The sequence below is a fragment of the Triturus cristatus genome, chromosome 5_1 (assembly GCF_964204655.1).
Source record: "Triturus cristatus chromosome 5_1, aTriCri1.1, whole genome shotgun sequence".
Taxonomy (NCBI): Eukaryota; Metazoa; Chordata; class Amphibia; order Caudata; family Salamandridae; genus Triturus; species Triturus cristatus.
This window is the reverse complement of record NC_140587.1, coordinates 804,712,530-804,730,396: the sequence shown is the minus strand read 5'-3', so window position 1 is coordinate 804,730,396 and position 17,867 is coordinate 804,712,530. Positions and strand designations below refer to the sequence as shown.

Genomic DNA, 17,867 nt, shown 5'->3' with positions numbered 1-17,867 from the left:
GCCATGTGTTAAGTGCATGTGCGTTGGTGGTAGCAACAGTGCGAGGGAGTCAGGGAAAGGATCGATCCAAACCAACGTCTAAGACACTATTAAAATCTCCTCCCAAAACCCTGGGGATACTACTTCAGCGGGGCAGATTGATAGAGAGGGAGTGGAGGAAAGCAGCATGGTCTGTTTTTGGTTTATATATCGCTCATAGGAGCAGTCATTTACTATCCAGACAGCCCTCCATGAACACAAGTTGGCCTTCTATGTCTACTGTCATCTGCGTGGCAGCGAAAGGGACTCCTGCCCTGATCCATATTAGGCCCCCTGGGCATAAATAGAGTTATTGGTGGAGAACACCTGACACCTCATTTCTTCTGTAGTCTGGATGCTTCCAGATGTGTGATGTGGGACTCCTGCAAGTTAGCAAAGTGTGTGTGTGTCTCTGTCTGTCTGTCTATGGTGCAGGTATGAGTACTCCGTGTATCAACGAGAGGGGGTGTGGATACCTCTCACGTTCAAGATAGTGACATTTGTGGTGGCCATTGCATTGTGTCTGAGGGAGTGGATGCTTCGGTGGCCCCAAATATTGATCTCTGTGTTGGGTTAAACATATCAATAATAGAGAGTGCAATGTGGAACAATGATAATAACTAAACCTCACAACAAAACTTTAAACAGACAATATCATAGAGAGCAGGTGCACAACGGGTACCCTCCCAAACCTAAGGAGATATAGGGACCAGTAAGATGTAGCCGGTTTGGGGGGGACGAGCTGTGAGACAAGATGTGGAGCAGTAGGTGCCTCCCATGTTGAATTAACAGAGAAGAAGACCAATCCTGTCAACCACCCAGGACACCACTCTGGAAGAGCAGGCAAGTCGAGGTGTGTGGCTAATGAAGAGTCCACCAAAATAGTGCAAATACCAACTATAGAAATACATCCATCTCGCATGACCAGGACCCAATACGGTTCAAATCACACACAGCCAAACGGGGGAAAGGAAGGTAAAAGGAGAACAAGTAGAGATATACATGTAAATTATTTTCAAAGGATATCATTGGAGGTTTGTGGAGTCACTGTGGGCATCCCATCAGTGCTTGGAGGGATAATGTCTGATGTGGGAGAGTCATTGTCGTCAGCTGAACCGGAGTCCCTGTCGTCCACACTGGATTGTAGTATAGGGTTGCAGAAGTCCGCTGCCACCTGCAGCGCCCTCTGACGCTCCTGGATGACCTCCAAATTTGGAGAGCTACATGTCCTTAAGATCGACAGATCTCAGGGTGTGGTGTGTGTCTTACATCTCCGTCTCGCCGGCAGAGAGGACAGTAGCGTCTGTTGCATCTAAGATCACGTATTCGCTGGGTCGATGAAGAATTAAGTTTTGCTGTTGAGTTGAACCCACAGATGCGTAGGGAAGAGGAGTGTGTACTGCACATGTTGCATACGGAGTTGACGCTTAACCTCAAGGAATGTGTGTTGTTTCTGCTGCACTGCAAGTGTGTAATCCGGAAACCCCATTATCCGGGCATTGTCTGCAGGTAAATGTTCCTGTTTACGCGCCTCGTTCAAAGTCACGTCTCTGTCCCGATAGTGCATGAGACATGCAACTAACAGGTGGGGTGAGACACCAGGGACTGGTTGGCGCTTGAGGACCCTGTGAGAGCGTTCCACAGAGAAACTGTGACAGCAGTTCTGCAGGGATGAAACTGCATATCCAAGTGTCAATATACTTTTCCACGTCCTTGCCCTCGATGCCCTTAGGGAGGCACCCACTCTGACATTGTTAAGCCAAGATCACCCCTCAGCGTTTTCAGCACGTTCCTCTAGGCCCCACACTTTCTCTTGTAAGACAGTGACGTGGGATTGCAGTTCTGAAGTCTGTGGTTGGAGATCTGCCACTGTCTGTTCCGCAGTGCACACCCAGTCCGTAAGTTTCCTATGGTCATCAAGGAGTAAGAAGGAATCTGTGACTACATCATCGATATTTGATTCCATGGAAACACAGGAAGGCTCAATTGCTTCAAGCACGACGTGCAACTTGCCCAGGACTACTTCCGTGGCTGGCTGTTTATCCGCTGGTGCGTGAGTAGAATAGATGCTGGATGGTGGTGTCAATGGACGGGAACGCGTGGACGCAGCACCAGTTCTATGGCACACCATGTTGAGGGATACTCGGAGGTAATACGAGGCAATAGTATAGCCATAGAGGGCCCACATATGAATGTCAGTTTGGAGTACTGTATCTCACAGCACGAGCAGCCCAATATGGGGAGACAATGGCAGCGTAGAAGGGAGGATCCAATGTCATAGCTAGGTGCTTAAACAGTATCCCATGGAGTGAGGGACGTTGCATGGAAGCACTCTTTGGAAGTTTGGCAGACACAGTAGTTGGTGAAATAAGAAATAGCAAAGCAGTCGACTCTTGGAAAGGCAAGGGGAAACACACAGGCAGCAGCACACCGCAAGCCAAGGCGGTCAATAAGTGACCGGTTACAAAGCGTTTAGACAGCTGAGATGTGGTTCTCCACACTTGGTGAAAGGAAGGTCATGGCAATGTGGGCCTCGTGCGTGATGTCTCGGGGGGGGGGGGGGGGGGGGGGAGAGCGTAAAGGTGGGTGTCCGCAATAAGCAAGGGCGCATATACATTATCCTAACAAGGTGAGGATCCACTGTGGCTGTACGCCTGGTCAGTAGATTGTTGATGTCCGCAGTGCTGGACACATAACATATCAAGAGCGGGGGGCTCGTCGGTGTGAGTATCCCACATCAGTCTTTAGCCAAAGGCCAGCACTACCCCTCGGCAGAAGTAATAGCAGTAGACTGCATGCACTTGCCGCAAGCCCTCACGGCAGGGCCAGATACATCGCAGGGCGCAGGCAGTCAGTTCACAGTGAAGGCTTCCCGGGGCCCAGTGATATTTAAATAACGAGGCGGGTGGCTGATTGATTGGCTCCCGCACCGCACAGCAAAGAGTGTTCTGTGTGAGCGGACCGGCAAGCAGTCCTGCACAGAAGAAGCGTCAGACTTGGGACACACCCAGGGGAAGGCCGCCTAATGCCTAGCACAATGTCTGGGGCATTCGCAATGTCCGCAGCTCAGTGGGGTCTCTATGCCAGGCCAACCAGGCCTCGGCCACACACTGAACGTCACGGAGGGGGCTGCATTGCACAAATTGCCGCCTGCAACAGCACGGGGAGCAGAGTCCTGCAAGTAGGGTTTCCAAGGACCGCAACGGGGGCAGGACTATCTGGTCCACAGAAAGGCCCGGGGGTGTATGGTGATGCACGAGAGGGGTGAAGCGGGTAGCGCAAGCAAACCTGCCACCTCCGACCAGTGCACCACATGCGATCAACCACGGGGGAATTGCAAAGCCCGTCGTGAGGCCTCGCAGGCAGAACAGGTTGTAATGAAGAGTCTTGTGGAGCTAGCTTGGCGGTTGGCGTCGCTGGCCAAGACAGGCTCCCATTGGTGCCCCAGTGTGGTGAGGTAGAGGGTCAGATGGTCATCTATCACTATATGGTTGTCTGGATGACGGGAGTGCGGCGCAGAGCTCGATCAGCTCGCGTCCGCCATTTTAGCCTCCTTGGTCACGCGTTGTTGACTCACCAAATATACCAGCTTCAGTGCTTTTTTTTTTTTTTTTGAAACCGTTTATTACAAGACTCAAAAATTATACAAGTATGGGCCTACAACCTTCCGGCCGGCCGCTAGCAATAAAAGGAGCATACGGTATACATTTATAAAACACATGGTGCTGCGGCCGAGCATGTACAGGAGATAACATCGTTGCGTGCCACACTATTCAGACCCCATTATACGGTTCCATTTTAAATTTAAAGCACAACAAACACAAACAAACCCACAAGGCAATCCTCAATCGGAATAGCAACACGTGCTCCCCTAGAGGGGGGATTCTAGCCATCCATAGGAATCTCAAGAGGGGGGGGAGAGATCAGAACTAGGATCGGGGACACCCAATGCCCAAGTACCGGGGGGATGAGTTGGCTAAGGGGATGGGGCCGGCGACGGATCAGGCAATAGGGGTGGAGCACAGATTCCCCCACGGTAGGCGTTCCAGGGGCCCCACACTTTCACCCATGTCGCAGGCTTACCTCTCGCCACATACACCACCTTTTCCCGAAACATGCACCAATCCATATGTTCCTTCCAGGCCGAGACTTTCGGGGGGCTCTGGGATCCCCACAGCTGGGCAATATCCCGCTTGGCAACCATATACCCCAGAGTCACCCACCACGTCTGCGGCACCGAGTAATCGGTAGGCTCCCACACATTCAACAGGCATCTCCTCGCTTCGGGCAACAGCGCCACATGCGTGACCACTCGCAGCACCTCATGCACACCTCGCCAGAACCCCTCCACTTGCGGGCACTCCCAAAGGATATGCAGAAAAGTCCCCAGCGCACCACACCCACGCTTACACAAACCGTCCTCAGCATAGCCCATACGCAGGAGCTTTGGCCCCGTCATATAGACCCTGTGGAGTATCTTGAGCTGGACGAAACGAAGGCGAGCCGGTATGGCCACCTCTTTCGGGGAGGCCACCGCGGAGATCCAGTCCTCGTCGTCCAGCTCCAGCCCATCGGCTACCCAAGCCTCACGAAGGGCAGTCAGCAAGTCTGAGCGATCGTTGATCAGTTTTTTGTAGATCAGTGAGATCGTGCTGTCAGGGACGTGCCCATCCAGCACTCTATCCTCCAGGGGGGAGCAATCCGGGATGGAGGCAACGTCCGGAAAGACGGAGCCCAGCGCATGCCGGACCTGCAAGTACCGAAAGTACTCGCTGCCCTGCAACTGAAATTCCGTCTGCAGCATCTCGAACGTTTTAAATCCTCCCCTCGTCCAGAGATCCCCCACTCTGCTGATGCCTATTAAATCCCACTTCTCAAAGCCCTTCAAGGTCCACAAGGAGCCCAACCGCTCAGATGCGTATAGTGGTGACGCCCGGGTCAAACGGTCCTTCCACCCCATTGCAGCATTGGCCGCGTGCCACACTCGCACCATGACACGCGTGGGGCCCGTCAGGCGAGCGTCGGGCACGCTAGAGTAGAGCGCTCGATTATAGTCACCACCTGGAAGTAGCATCCTATCCATTTCAAACGCCGGGTTTAAGGCTGGCCCATATAGGCCCTGATTAATTGCAGCTAGCTGGGAGGCCCAATAATACCGTTTAATATCCGGGAGGGCAATCCCCCCATCATACCAGGGGAGCGTCAGCTTAGCCAGGGCAATACGTGGCCTCCCGTCCCAGAACAGGCGGCGCTGCAAACTCTCCACTTCGCGGAAGTAGCGCGCTGGGACGAGGTCCATCGTGTTCTGCAACGCGTATAGGAAACGCGGCAACGACATCATTTTAAACAATGCCGCCCGGCCGAGCGGCGAAAGCGGCAAACGCCGCCAGCGCGCGACATCCTCTTTTAGACGCTGGAGGGGGGGAAGCAAGTTCCGATCATACCGAGCCTCCGGGTCCAAAGTAATGAAGACACCCAGGTACCTAAATCCCTGCGGGGCGACCTGGATCGGACAGCCCCGCGGGAGGATAGGAGCCTCCCCAGAGAGAACATACACACACGATTTAGCCCAGTTGATGACCAGACCGGAGTTACGACCGAATGAATGCAGAACATCAACTAGTACTATGAGTGATTTACGTGGGGAAGCTAGGTACAAGAGGATGTCATCAGCGTATAGGGATACACGGTCCTCATACTCGGGGGTCCAGCGGAGACCACGGATGGAAGGCTCCCACCGCAGCCACTCCGCCAGGGGCTCCAAGGCAAGTGCAAAGAGGAGCGGCGATAAGGGGCAGCCCTGTCGAGTGCCCCGGCCCAGCTCAAACGGAGCCGATACTCTTCCGTTCACCACCACCTGCGCCAATGGGCCCGAATATAGCAATTTGACCCAACTGATGAACCCTGGGCCAAATCCAAACTTCGCAAGCATCGCCCAGATATATGGCCATTCAAGCGTGTCAAACGCCATGGTGGCGTCTAAGGACGCCAAAATGGCCGGCTCCCGTATAAACGGGGCACGTGCGAGCACACCGTGCAAACGCCGCAGATTAAGGGCTGTGTTGCGATGAGGAATAAAGCCAGACTGGTCCTGATGAACCAAATCGCCCACCACGCCGACCAGCCGATTGGCCAGTACCTTAGCGAGAATCTTGGGCTCCGCATTCAGCAGCGAAATGGGCCGATAGGATGTAACCCGGTCCCGAGGTCTCCCCTCCTTGTGGATGACCACGATTGTAGCCAGACGCTGGTCTGGCGGGAGGGAGCCCACCGAGTGTGCCGCCAGGAACATAGCTCGGAGGTGGGGTGCCAGCGTATCCGGTCGTAACTTATACAACTCGATAGGGAGACCATTCGGACCCATGGCCTTGCCGGAAGCGACCGAGCGTATGGCGAGGGCGATCTCGTCGGAGGTGGGAGCGGCGTCCAACGACACCCTGTCCTCCCCGGAAAGGGAGGGCAGCGCGATATCACTGAGCAGGGCAAGGGAATCCTCTTCCGAGCAGGGAGACACCGGGGAATACACCCCATGGAAATAATCCGCGAAGCAGGAGACAATTTCTTCTGGCTCAGTCACACACACACCATCCGTTTTCTCAATCAGCGGGACCACACGATTCGCTCTCTCTTTTTTGTCCAACCACGCTATAAGTTTACCAGCCTTATCACCCACATCATACAGACGCCCCTGTTGCTCTCTACTGAGGCCCCTGGCCGCCTCCGTAACGAGGGCCCTGTAGGCCGCCTGCTTGAGTTGGAGGACATGTAATGCAGCATCCGTCACCCCACCTTCTAAATTCCCCTCCAACTCGGCTATTTCAGCCTCCATCCGGGTCACCTCCTCCCGCTCGTGCCTCCGGGCATGGGAAATAAGGGATAGGGCCTCCCCTCGGAGTACTGTCTTGAAGGCCTCCCATAGCGGTATGGCCGAAGGCACAGACCCCACATTCTCATCAAAATATCGCTGAAGGGATTTAATCAATGCAGCGCGAATGGAGGGGTCGCGCAGGTACCAAGGATTGATAGGGACCACCCTACCCTCACCCCTCGGAAAGACATCAAAGTGCAGTAGGAGCGGGGAGTGGTCCGAAATACCCCGTGGCAAATGGCATACCTCTCCCACCCTCCCAACATAAGCCGCCGGGACAAGGACATAGTCTAGTCGTGAGAGACTACCATGGGCTCCCGAGTGGAAAGTATACTGCAGCTGCGCGGGGTGTTTTAAACGCCAGCAGTCCACTAATCCAAATGTATCTAAGAGGCCGGGTAGCCACGCCTGTGCCCGGGGGAGGTCCCTAGGGGGGTGACGATCCAAAGATCCAGATACCACCGCATTGAAATCCCCCCCCACAATCAAAAGCCCCCCCGGAAGGCCAAGGAGAAGGCGCCCAAGGTCCGCAAAGGTGGTCGACTGCAGCCCCGGTGGGATGTATATTGACACAAAGACAACCACTTTGCCCTCCAGTCTTCCCACCAAGACCGTATAACGTCCCCTATCATCGTGGAGCACCTCATCAATCTCCAATGGGAGCGAGTTCTTCACCATGATGCCCACACCCCGTGAGCCGGACGTAAAGCCCGAGTGAGCCACTAGGCGATAGCCACGCCGATTCATGGCGCAGAAGGAGTTACCAATGAGGTGTGTCTCCTGCAGAAAGACTACATCAGGCGAGATTCGCTTCAAAAACTGCAGGACCACACCCCGTTTGATCCTGTCCCCCAGTCCATTCACATTCCAGGATAACAAAGTTGGTTCCCTACCCCCCATCATATACAAAAGCCATCATTCGTACCCCGGAGAGCACTTTAAAACCAACACAATAACACGTTTGCCTTGTGATAAAAACGAACAACACCCCATCCCTACCCACCCACCCCAACAGAACTCCCCCCTCCCTGCACCCCTGCATGAGCCCAAACAGCCCCCCCAACGTGCAGTGTGCCTGTCGCCCCATATGTAGTTAGACTAACTAAACCCCCTAGAGGAGGAGGGAGAACCCCCAAGAGACCCAACACAACCTCCATAGGAGGGGAACTTACAAAAAACTGACGCAGAATTAAAAGTGGCATCATTTTCGTCCAGAGTGAGGCCCATTATTAGGCCCTCAGTCCTGATCCAGCGTGCCGTCTCCCCCCGCCGCCCCCGCCCCCCGATCACGATCCCCGGGCAGAGTATCCAGCCAGTCCCCGGCCGCCTCGGGACGATCAAAGAAATGCGTGCGACCATCCACCTCCACACGCAACTTGGCCGGGAAAAGCATGGCATATTTGAGGTTTAGGTCCCGAAGACGGCGTTTGACACCTAGGAAGCTCAGTCTCTGCTTCTGGACCGCTGGGGTGAAATCAGGATAGAAATTAACCTCCATATTGTCAAGCTTGACCGGTCCATGCAGTCTGGAGGTTTGCAGGATAGCGTCTCTATCCCGAAAATTGAAGATCCGGGCGATGAGAGGTCTCGGAGGGGCTCCGACATTCGGCCTTCCCCCGGGAACCCTGTGAGCCCTCTCCACAGCGAAGAATTTGCTCAGCCCCCGTGGCTGGAGATGGGTAGCAATCAGGTCCTCCACAAAAAGATCCGCCGCCGCCTCCTCGCGTCCCTCGGGCACCCCGATTAATGCGGATGTTGTTCCTCCGTGCCCGACTCTCGGAGTCCTCCAGGCGTCGATCCATTAGCGCAGTCGCCCGACTAAGCCGGCGCACCTCCGTTTGCAAGGCCGCCACATCTGTCGTTAGGCCCGATGCGGTGTGAGCCAAAGACTCTACTCGGTCATTAGTTTTGGAAAGATCGGCCCTCACCAGGCCAACATCCACGAGGACCGAGTCAATCTTCTGCGCCAGTGTATCAAACCGCTGGCCCACCGAGGCCTTCATCTCGGCAATGGCGCCCATAACATCTCGCAGAGTCAAATCTGCGGGCAGGTCTGGGGCATCAGGAGGGCTCTCAGGGGACTTGCGCGGTCCATCGGGCGATCCCTTCTGGAGGGTATAGCGGTCCATACTGTTGGCCTGATGGACGGCGCCGCGCCGGGTCGATTTGGTCTTTGCCCGGTCTCCATCTTGTTTCGTGGCCATGGCCACCAGTCTCCCAGTCGCACCAGCCACGTCGTGTAGGGCAGGAAAGCAGACACGAGCTCCGGGGGGGCCCCCTCAGGGCAGCGGGGTGGATCACAGTCTGCAGGCAGGCAGGGTCTCCCAGCAAGGCCACACCACACCAACACCAAGGGCTCCGCGACCCAACCTCGCAGAGACGACAAGGTGGTGCGAAAGTGCGGGGCACGCGAGTCGCCAGGCCCTGCCTGCCGCTGTTGTTCACTTTGTCACTGGATCACCCCACAGCGCAAATCCGGGGTCCGGCGAGGGGAAGGCCGCACACTTCAATCGGTGCTCACTCCGGTGTCCGAGGTCCGATTCGGAAGCGGGAAACGGGTGCCACCTCAGCTCAGGTTCACCAACCTAGTCCCCTCATCCAGGGCAGGATAATATCAGGATAATCGTAGGAGGTCGCGGAGGTCCTCGGGAGCCTCGCACCTACGCGGCCATCTTGGTTGCGCGCTAGGCTCCTCCAGTGCTTTTCTTTTAACTACATATACTTGATTATAAATTGAGTTGCTCCAGGAAAAAGCACACATCTAGCAGAAATATCTGACCAGATCTACCATTTAACCTAACAGGCAAATGCGGAACCTCTCATTCGACTTCTGATTAAATAATTGAAGTTAACATTTAAATTTCTGTGCTAGTACGTCTTTTGATAATTCTTTACTCTTGCCTCATGATCATGCATGTTGATCACTGATTAGTGTTTGTGGAGCCTATTTTACGGAATTTTTAATTGTCTTCCAACTGTTAATTTAAAGTCTGTATTTTAATAGTCTGTTCCCTTGACATTATAAATTTGTTACGAATATATGATCTGAATATCATTCCTGACTACTTTTTGCAGGTTAACATTACATGGCAGGAGTTAGTTGGTAACTTTTAGGTTCTTAACATCATGTACTAAATAACAGTAAAACCACACCTGAGTATCTGCCTTTGAAATAATTTCTTACTGCTGAGTATTAATATGCCTCGTAGCTTGAAGCATCAGGAGCATCTGTTGACCAATTGACCAAGCGTCTTGTAAAAATAAAATATCTGCAGACTTGAGAATAATTTGACTCTAGGTCTCTCTTCTTCTGCCAACCTGCAACATTCAAGAGACTATTGTCCAGATTGAGCCCTTCTTATTCCTGCAATAATCTTTGCTTGCAGTTGTACGTTGTATGAGGTATCGGAGAGGTTTGTTCTCTACTGAAATTCAGAATCCTTTTAGCTTTTTGCACATCCCTCAGATTTGCCGGAGCTTGCAGTGATATTACCATCCATGGCATAGCTATCAATGATCTTCCTTTATTCTCTGTCACTGAAAGACACCAACACCATTTTATGCAGCTGTAAGAAAATTTGCTTTTTGCAGGTTTACCCCCCCTTTATGCTCCATTTAACTATTAGTTACTGGTGTAAGGACTGAAATGCCCGAGCCCTGCTAATCAGGACTCTGCATGTGCTCTTAACCTTAAAATGGTGTATGTTTAATTGGCTTATATCCTATTGGCATAGCCTAACTTACTTGTATGTCCCTAGTATTTGGTATCAGGAGTACCTAGGGTCTGTAAGTCAGAGTGGCCCTGCAGGGACTGCAGCACTTGTTGTGCAACCCTGAGTGGGACATGGTAAAACATGGATCCCTATTAAACTGCTAAACTTGACTTCGCCATTTTAAGGTATGGGGAGTGCGCTCCTGTACTGAGGGACAATTGGGGGTGCCATGGGATAGTTGCTTCCATTCTAGAGAGAGAGAAGGGAGTTTCCAAATGTTAGGAGTTGTTTCTTGAGCCTCGTTGCGCACCCACCACTGCACCAATACATTACCCTCCGACTGCTATTTTGAATGCCTCCCATTAAACCTTTCTTGAAGATGCAGAATTCCATAGTCTCGGTTCGAAGCAAGCTGCGGAAAGTCGCATCCTCTAGTATTTCCGGTTGCATGTGCCACATAGAAATAGGTGAGCGTGGGCGTCCCAACCTGAGTTTCACCTGCATGGGATTGTAATCAGAAATGGTGCTGCCAAGAGAGTCCCCATGTTTAGCCAGGTTACCTACACTGGAGGAGACTAGTATTCTATCCAGGTGCCCATGTAGCCCATGGGGGGAGGTGAGGGGGGGGTGAGATAAAAAGAGGAAACCATAGAGGAAAGGTTGCAGTGCTGCCAAATGTTTAGGAAGCTGTAGTGATTTACCCAGCACCATAAGATGTTGGCATTGTGAGCAGTGGATGTTTGTGGAAGGGGAGGGAACGACATGTCAAGAATTGTCTACGAAACAATTACATTCACCCTCAGTATCCCATTGAGCAATCTGCAATGGCAGCAAAGCCCAGAAGTATATGTAACCAAGAACGAAGGGAGCTCATATGTCCCTTCCTTTTTGGTTGCAGAGGCGGATAGCTGAAACAAAATACCCATTGTGATCTAAGTCAGCGACATCCTTGCGTAAGCGGAGTATCCCGCGGAGTAACGTGACCCTGCTACCTCTTCTGCAGCCAGGAGGCTTCCTGATTCGTGAAGTGGGTCTCTTGTAACAAAGCTCTGTGTTTTGCCCTGTGCTTCAAATAGGTGTAAACAGTGTAGCGCTTGCTCGCCTTTTGCATGCCTCATATGTTCCACTTTACTGTGTTATATTTTGTGGGGCATCTAGAACTGCCAAAAGCCATCTGTAGAGTGTCTAAGGAGTGGGTCTGCAACAGCAACACCAAGCTGTAAGACCCTCAAGGTCCATAGCACCAGCCTGTCCACCTATAGGGAATGTTAGAATGTCAGTCTCTTTTTGAAGAATTATGAAAACAAAACTTTGAATGGCAGAGAGCACACAGCTCTCCGTCCAGTCTGAAAGAACTTGTGGGAGCACCTTCAAATGGGGAAGGGATGTATCTCTAATGATATTACACTGCACGTTGTCCCAAGAAGCCTAAGAATAATAATAAGCACCTTATTGTGTGAGGGAGCCCATGAATGCAAATCAAAGCCAAAATTTGTGTGTGCGTGAACGATTGCAAAGTGCACTTACCTGAAGCATTAAGACATCGCAGTGAGATTCATTACTCACAGGTAGTTGCAGCAGGATTGTTTGAAAGTAGAGGGAAAGAGCCTCAGTGTATCAAAGGCGTTTTCACGCAGTGGCATCAACAGTAAAGAGTCAAAGCAGCTAGACAGCCCTTTGGAGCGTGATATCTGGAAGGCCCCCCAAGACCATCAAAGATAGCTGGGAAGAATTGGACTCCGCCACGCTGGAAGAGACTGCGTGATCTGAGTCTGTACAGAATCTTGCTCAATTTCTAGAGCTGAGGCGCTGGCTCCCTTCTGCATGGCTCTCTGTGGGGGCTGCATTTCAATGCTCCCTGGGCTTGGGCCAGTGATGAGTCACTTTGCAACCTCATTCCCGGGGTGTTCATGTGCGAGCTGTTGATGAGGAGAATTTCTCTGCGCAGTCCCAGGCTGCTATTGGATCTCAAAGAAATGTTAATTGTTCTGGGCTATGATTAGTAAGTTTGCCAGAAATAAATGTGAGAACTTAAGTACCAGCTCCCGCGGTTTGCATTCAACTCCGCTGAAAGAGGTCAACTGTCATTGAACAGCATAGGTATAATAAGGAAACCGCATAGTTTGATAATTGTCCATCTTCAGTGGTTCTGCTCTCCAATCCTCCTGGAGGATCGCGCCCTGGTCCCTGACTTTCAGAAGCTTCACCAAAAGTGTCCGAAGTCCAGATCTAAAAGAGGATTGGCATCCAGGGAATCTGAGCCCTCTCAATTTAGAAAAGGGGGGGGGGGAGGTAGTAACTGTCTTGACATTAAGGATTTCATCCACTCTTCCAGATATGACATCGGATCCACACCTTCCGCCCCCTCTGCCAGGCCTAGGATCTGAAGGTTACCACTGCAAGTCTGACTCTCCACGTCCTCAGCTCTTTCCTCTAGGAAACGCACTCTATCTGTCAGGGCCAAGACTTGTTTTTGTGTGTCATCTGCTTTAGACTACATCTTTCGCAGTGAGTGTTCGGTGTGTGACACATTTCTCAAAAAACTTCTGAACAGATTTACACCAAATCACAAAAAGCATGCTTCCTGTCTAAAGATCTTGCTTTCTGCCACATTTTCTGTAATTCCGGTCAGCCATTTTTTCTGTCACTGCTCAATATTCTATAGAACATTGCATGAGGAGAACACGTTTGGGAACCCCTTTATTTTCAACTAAATGGCATCCTTCAGATGCATATCTTGCCAAAAGTGATTGAGGTTCTTTTTCTCACTTTTCAATATTACTTACACCAGATCTGTTTGTTTACGGTTAGGTTCTCAGTGACATTTGATCAGTGCATGACTAGATATTTCTGATTGACCAAGCTGTTTCTAAAGTGACGGGGGGAAAAATATTTGTGGTGTGGCTTTCTGGTCTTTTCTTAGACTGGTCCATGTAAGTTAAACAAGTGATTCTTATTTATTATTTTTTATTTACATTCAAATTTCACTTAGTTGTTGAATTTACTTCTTTTTATTGGTTGGACTGAGATAAACTGTGTATAAAAGTGGCAGCACAAACTGTAGTGATGTCATTTGAAAACAACCTAGAGAACAGAATTGGGGGACACCAACTGGATGCCAAAATACCTATCTTGAAATGTAGCACAGACTTTAACTGATTGTAGCAAGGACTGAAATATTTTAATGAACGAATTAGAAGTGAAAATGTAGAAGTGTAAGAATTGTTCAGTGGAAACTGATAATGAAAATATGTGGAGCTGTATCTGTATATGAATGCCAAAAACCAATAAAAACATGTTTTTTAAAAAAAAGTGAATCAACCCAAAAACATTGACACTTGTACCTCACTAATGTGCATTATGCTATTGTGAAACACTTTCAGTGACTCGTTATATCAATGTAATATGGCTTTTTTGAGGATTAAATGTGATGTTCTCCTGGGGGGAAAAAGTGTGTGATTACGTCCCTCTATTAGTATAGTATTTGTTGGATTGAAATTGAGATCATGAAACAGACTGATTTGCAGAAAACAAAGAAGTTGGAGTAACATGGGATGTTCCAGTCCCAACTGATAAAGTTATTGTTTCCAGAAAGACATTGAATTTAATCTAAACAATATCATTGACTTCACTATCGAATTATTACAAGTCACCAATTTAGATAAAATTGCATTTGGAGTAGTAGTTTAGCAATGTAGCCCTCAATTCACTAATTATCTGCTGTGTTGTCTAGCTTTTCAAGAAGGGTCAAATCTTTTAAAATGTGTTTAATAGATTACAGCAGCAAAGGGTGTGAGCAGAATACAAACCAGTGGCATGAATGACCTGCTGAATAGATCTGTTTGCCCCACAGACCACCAACCAATGATTCTTCAAGTGACGACGAGATGTCGCATGAAATAAAAGAAACAATTGCTAATGAACCCTCGCGAGTGGAGCATCCGATCCATGGAGGCACGACTGCCTACAAAAAAACGCTTCGACTCTCATCTGACAAAATAGTGAGTGGGTTTTGTGATGCCATGAAGTTCATCTGTGAAAGGTTTGCCATATGGAAACAATCTCCTGCTAATAGCAAAGCATTCCGTGAACAATTTTCTAGGTGGATCTGTTTGTGTATTTTGAGAAGGGCCCTTTTTCATGTACGGTCTATAATTACAGTGACAGACTGTTCTGGCAGGACTAAATAGAAAACATTATTTTACAAAATATCCTTCTTAAATGAATTATCTTTTCTGTCATTCTGAAATATCATGAAAGTAAAGTTTGCATATAATTAGCATTCATTTCAACATTTTCAACCCTTTGCCTATATTGTAAAACCAAAAATCCCTTTCAAACTTAATGCCATCTTGTGCAGGAGTTCAAACGAGCTTCTAATCTCACAGCTCATGACCACGCTGATACCCACTCCCATTTCCAGCACCCACTCACTTGCTCACTCATAGGCATCCTCAAAATCTTTCTGAGATGAGATGAAGCTGGTAAACCAAAAGGAGGGACAGGGGGCTATGTTTAAGGAGGTCCAATGTACAAGCCCCAAAAGTCTATATCCAAAGCGGGGTACAAAGTTCCTCAAGTACTAGAAGGAAGAGATGAGGTAGGTGGATGGAAGGGTCAGTCAACAAGGATTGTTGAAAATCAACAGGAAACCAGGGAAGTTCCCTTAGGTGGAACTAATGCTCTCACACACCCAGCAAGCTAGGTGTCATGCTTCATCATATGAGCATTGCCCCTAGTCAAGTCGGCGCTGCAATCCTTGACTAGTCAATGTATTAGGTGAGTGAACCTCCTCTGTCCTTGAGAACGGCTTTAGCGTATTAGTAGATCTAATACACAACACCCCCCCCCCCCACACTTATGTTCACTTATCCTTTGAAATAGTGCACTTTGAAGCAGGTTGTTATATTCACGTTATGCACGGTGATTCTTGCAACACCATTGTTGACATTATGTACTCACGGAAGAGATGTAATTGGTTTTACTCTTGATGTTGTTACTTTATTTTTACAGGCCAGCAGCATCGGACGTGGTATGTAGAGCACACATCACCACTTTTTATGTAGACAGTTCCTGATCCTGATGAATTGCCCTGATCCTTCTGACAAACATGGCAAGAAACATGTCGATCATTTTAGAGTAGAGCTTCACGTCTAGACACCTTATTTCTAGCACCTAGCCACTCTACACAATTTTAATAGGGTAGTCTACCTTTTGAATAAAACACTGTTAGGACTGACCAACCCTTTTTAATATAAACTTCCATTTTCTGCTACATTAATTCTACCAGGCCCCTTACACCCAAGCATATATCGGCAGGAACAAAAGATCCCCGACAAAGAGCCCCGGTTTCGGGAGCCCGTCAAGGATTGCAGCGCTGACTTGACGAGGGGCAATGCTCATATGATGAAGCATGACACCTAGCTTGCTGGGTGTGTGAGAGCATTAGTTCCACCTAAGGGAACTTCCCTGGTTTCCTGTTGATTTTCAACAATCCTTGTGGACTGAACCTTCCATCCACCTACCTCATCTCTTCCTTCTAGTACTTGAGGAACTTTGTACCCCGCTTTGGATATGAGATGAAGCTGGCCACCATCCTGGAGGTTGGCACTGTGATTATAGTGATGAGACACAGGCATTTTTCCTTGTATCCCTGTAGGGATACTGTCAATAACTGTCCACCCATTACTCTTAAATGGATTCTTCACCATCATCTCAGGGCATCTCTGGAGAATAAACATCATGTGCATGCAGGATGTGTGTCCTTTCAGACTGAACTTATGATCTTTCTCCGACATCCTTGTGCCATGCTTCCTAAAACTGGTGTACGAGGTTGGAGTGTAAGATTTCCAGCTCATTCCCTTCATCCTTTGCCCTGCCTGTAGTGAAACTCGTTCCCATGCCCTATGTTGAGCTCATCCTTCTGAAACCAGAAGCAGTCGTCGGTCTAAGGCCCAATACACATTGTGAGATGTTTTGTTGGTTAAAAGTGGAGGGTGAACCCTATTCAAGCAATAGCCATAATCCCTGGCAGAGTGAACCACACAAGTCATTGAATTAACCTGCTTGTAACCCTGGGCAGTCTGCCACAAAAAAGCAGTCTGGATTAACTGAGAGGCAATGGGTTAAGTATCTAAGCAGCACACAAACAGAAATAAAATGAAGACACAACACAAGAAAAATCCCACGCGAATTTAGAAAAGAAATAAATTTTAAGAATTTTACACCAAAATGACAAAAATCCGATCTTGGTAAAAACTTGCACATAAAAGATCAAATCGCCAACAGCTGACATCTAGTCTTGTGAGACCAGGGTCAAAGTAAAAAAAAATGTGTCTGACCCTGATGGTGCGCGGTTTGGATACGAGAAGCGAATTGGGCCCGGTTGGTTCTTACCTTCAGACTTACAAAACATTTTGGAGTAAAAGCGGGGCAAGGCTGCAGGCGGTGTACGAGGAGGGAGCTTAGTCATCGGGGAGCCACTGGATGAAGTTGTGGTAAAGATTTCTACATTCAGACGTAATCACTTTTGGAAATAAAACATTTCCAGGCGGATACTGTAGGAGGCTATAGCTGACGAGAGTTCCAGGAAGCTGGATACCCCTTTGGCGAAGGACTGCTGAACAGGATTTGCTGCTGCAGAGAAGAATGAAGCGGGAGCTGCTGCAAAGCAGGTTGGTACTGGTCTTCTCTTGGCTCTCAGAACAGTTTTTAGCCAAACATTTTCTAAGTCCCAAGTTTTGGATTTTCGCTAATTGGGCACCTTTTGCACCACCACCAAGGTTCCAGAACTGGAGGGGCACCGCTTAAGGGGGATAGGACTCACTCAGTTTGGGTCAAGATGATGGAAGACAGTTATGTCCCTGAGGCTCTGATCTGGAGGGCAGCAAGCCAGCCCTTGAAGTCACTCTGGTAGCGCTTTATTCAGGTGGAGAAACGGGGCTCAAACAGCAGGACATGCCTCATGGGGTGCAAGCCATGCTCCAGTCAGTCTTTTGCAGTCGTAGGTTCAGCAAATTAGTCTTGTGGAGTACACAACAAAAGCAAAATTCCTTTTGAAGTGCTTGAAGTTTCCTGACCCTCCTGGCCTGGCTCAAAGCTGGCTTCATGAACAATGCAGGGATGACTAAGTCCTTTGTGTGAAGGCAGAGTACAGCCCATTCAGTTGCAAGTGGGGCTATGCCCTGCTCCACCCCTCCCATCCTGCCAATTGATGGCAGATCCAGGCACACCTTATCACACATAATCCTTCTATTTTGTGGTGGTCT

General features: G+C 49.5%; 1 protein-coding gene across 2 annotated transcripts in view; it reads left to right on the top strand.

Moving 5' to 3' along the window:
• The window catches only part of LPIN2 (lipin 2), a 560,786-nt gene that overhangs the window by 376,452 nt on the left and 166,467 nt on the right, over positions 1–17,867 (top strand). For both annotated transcript variants that reach the window (XM_085605827.1, XM_085605826.1), the window contains exon 14: positions 14,453–14,600. In XM_085605827.1, coding sequence (XP_085461953.1) covers positions 14,453–14,600 — 148 coding nt within the window. The remainder of the gene's footprint in view (positions 1–14,452; positions 14,601–17,867) is intronic.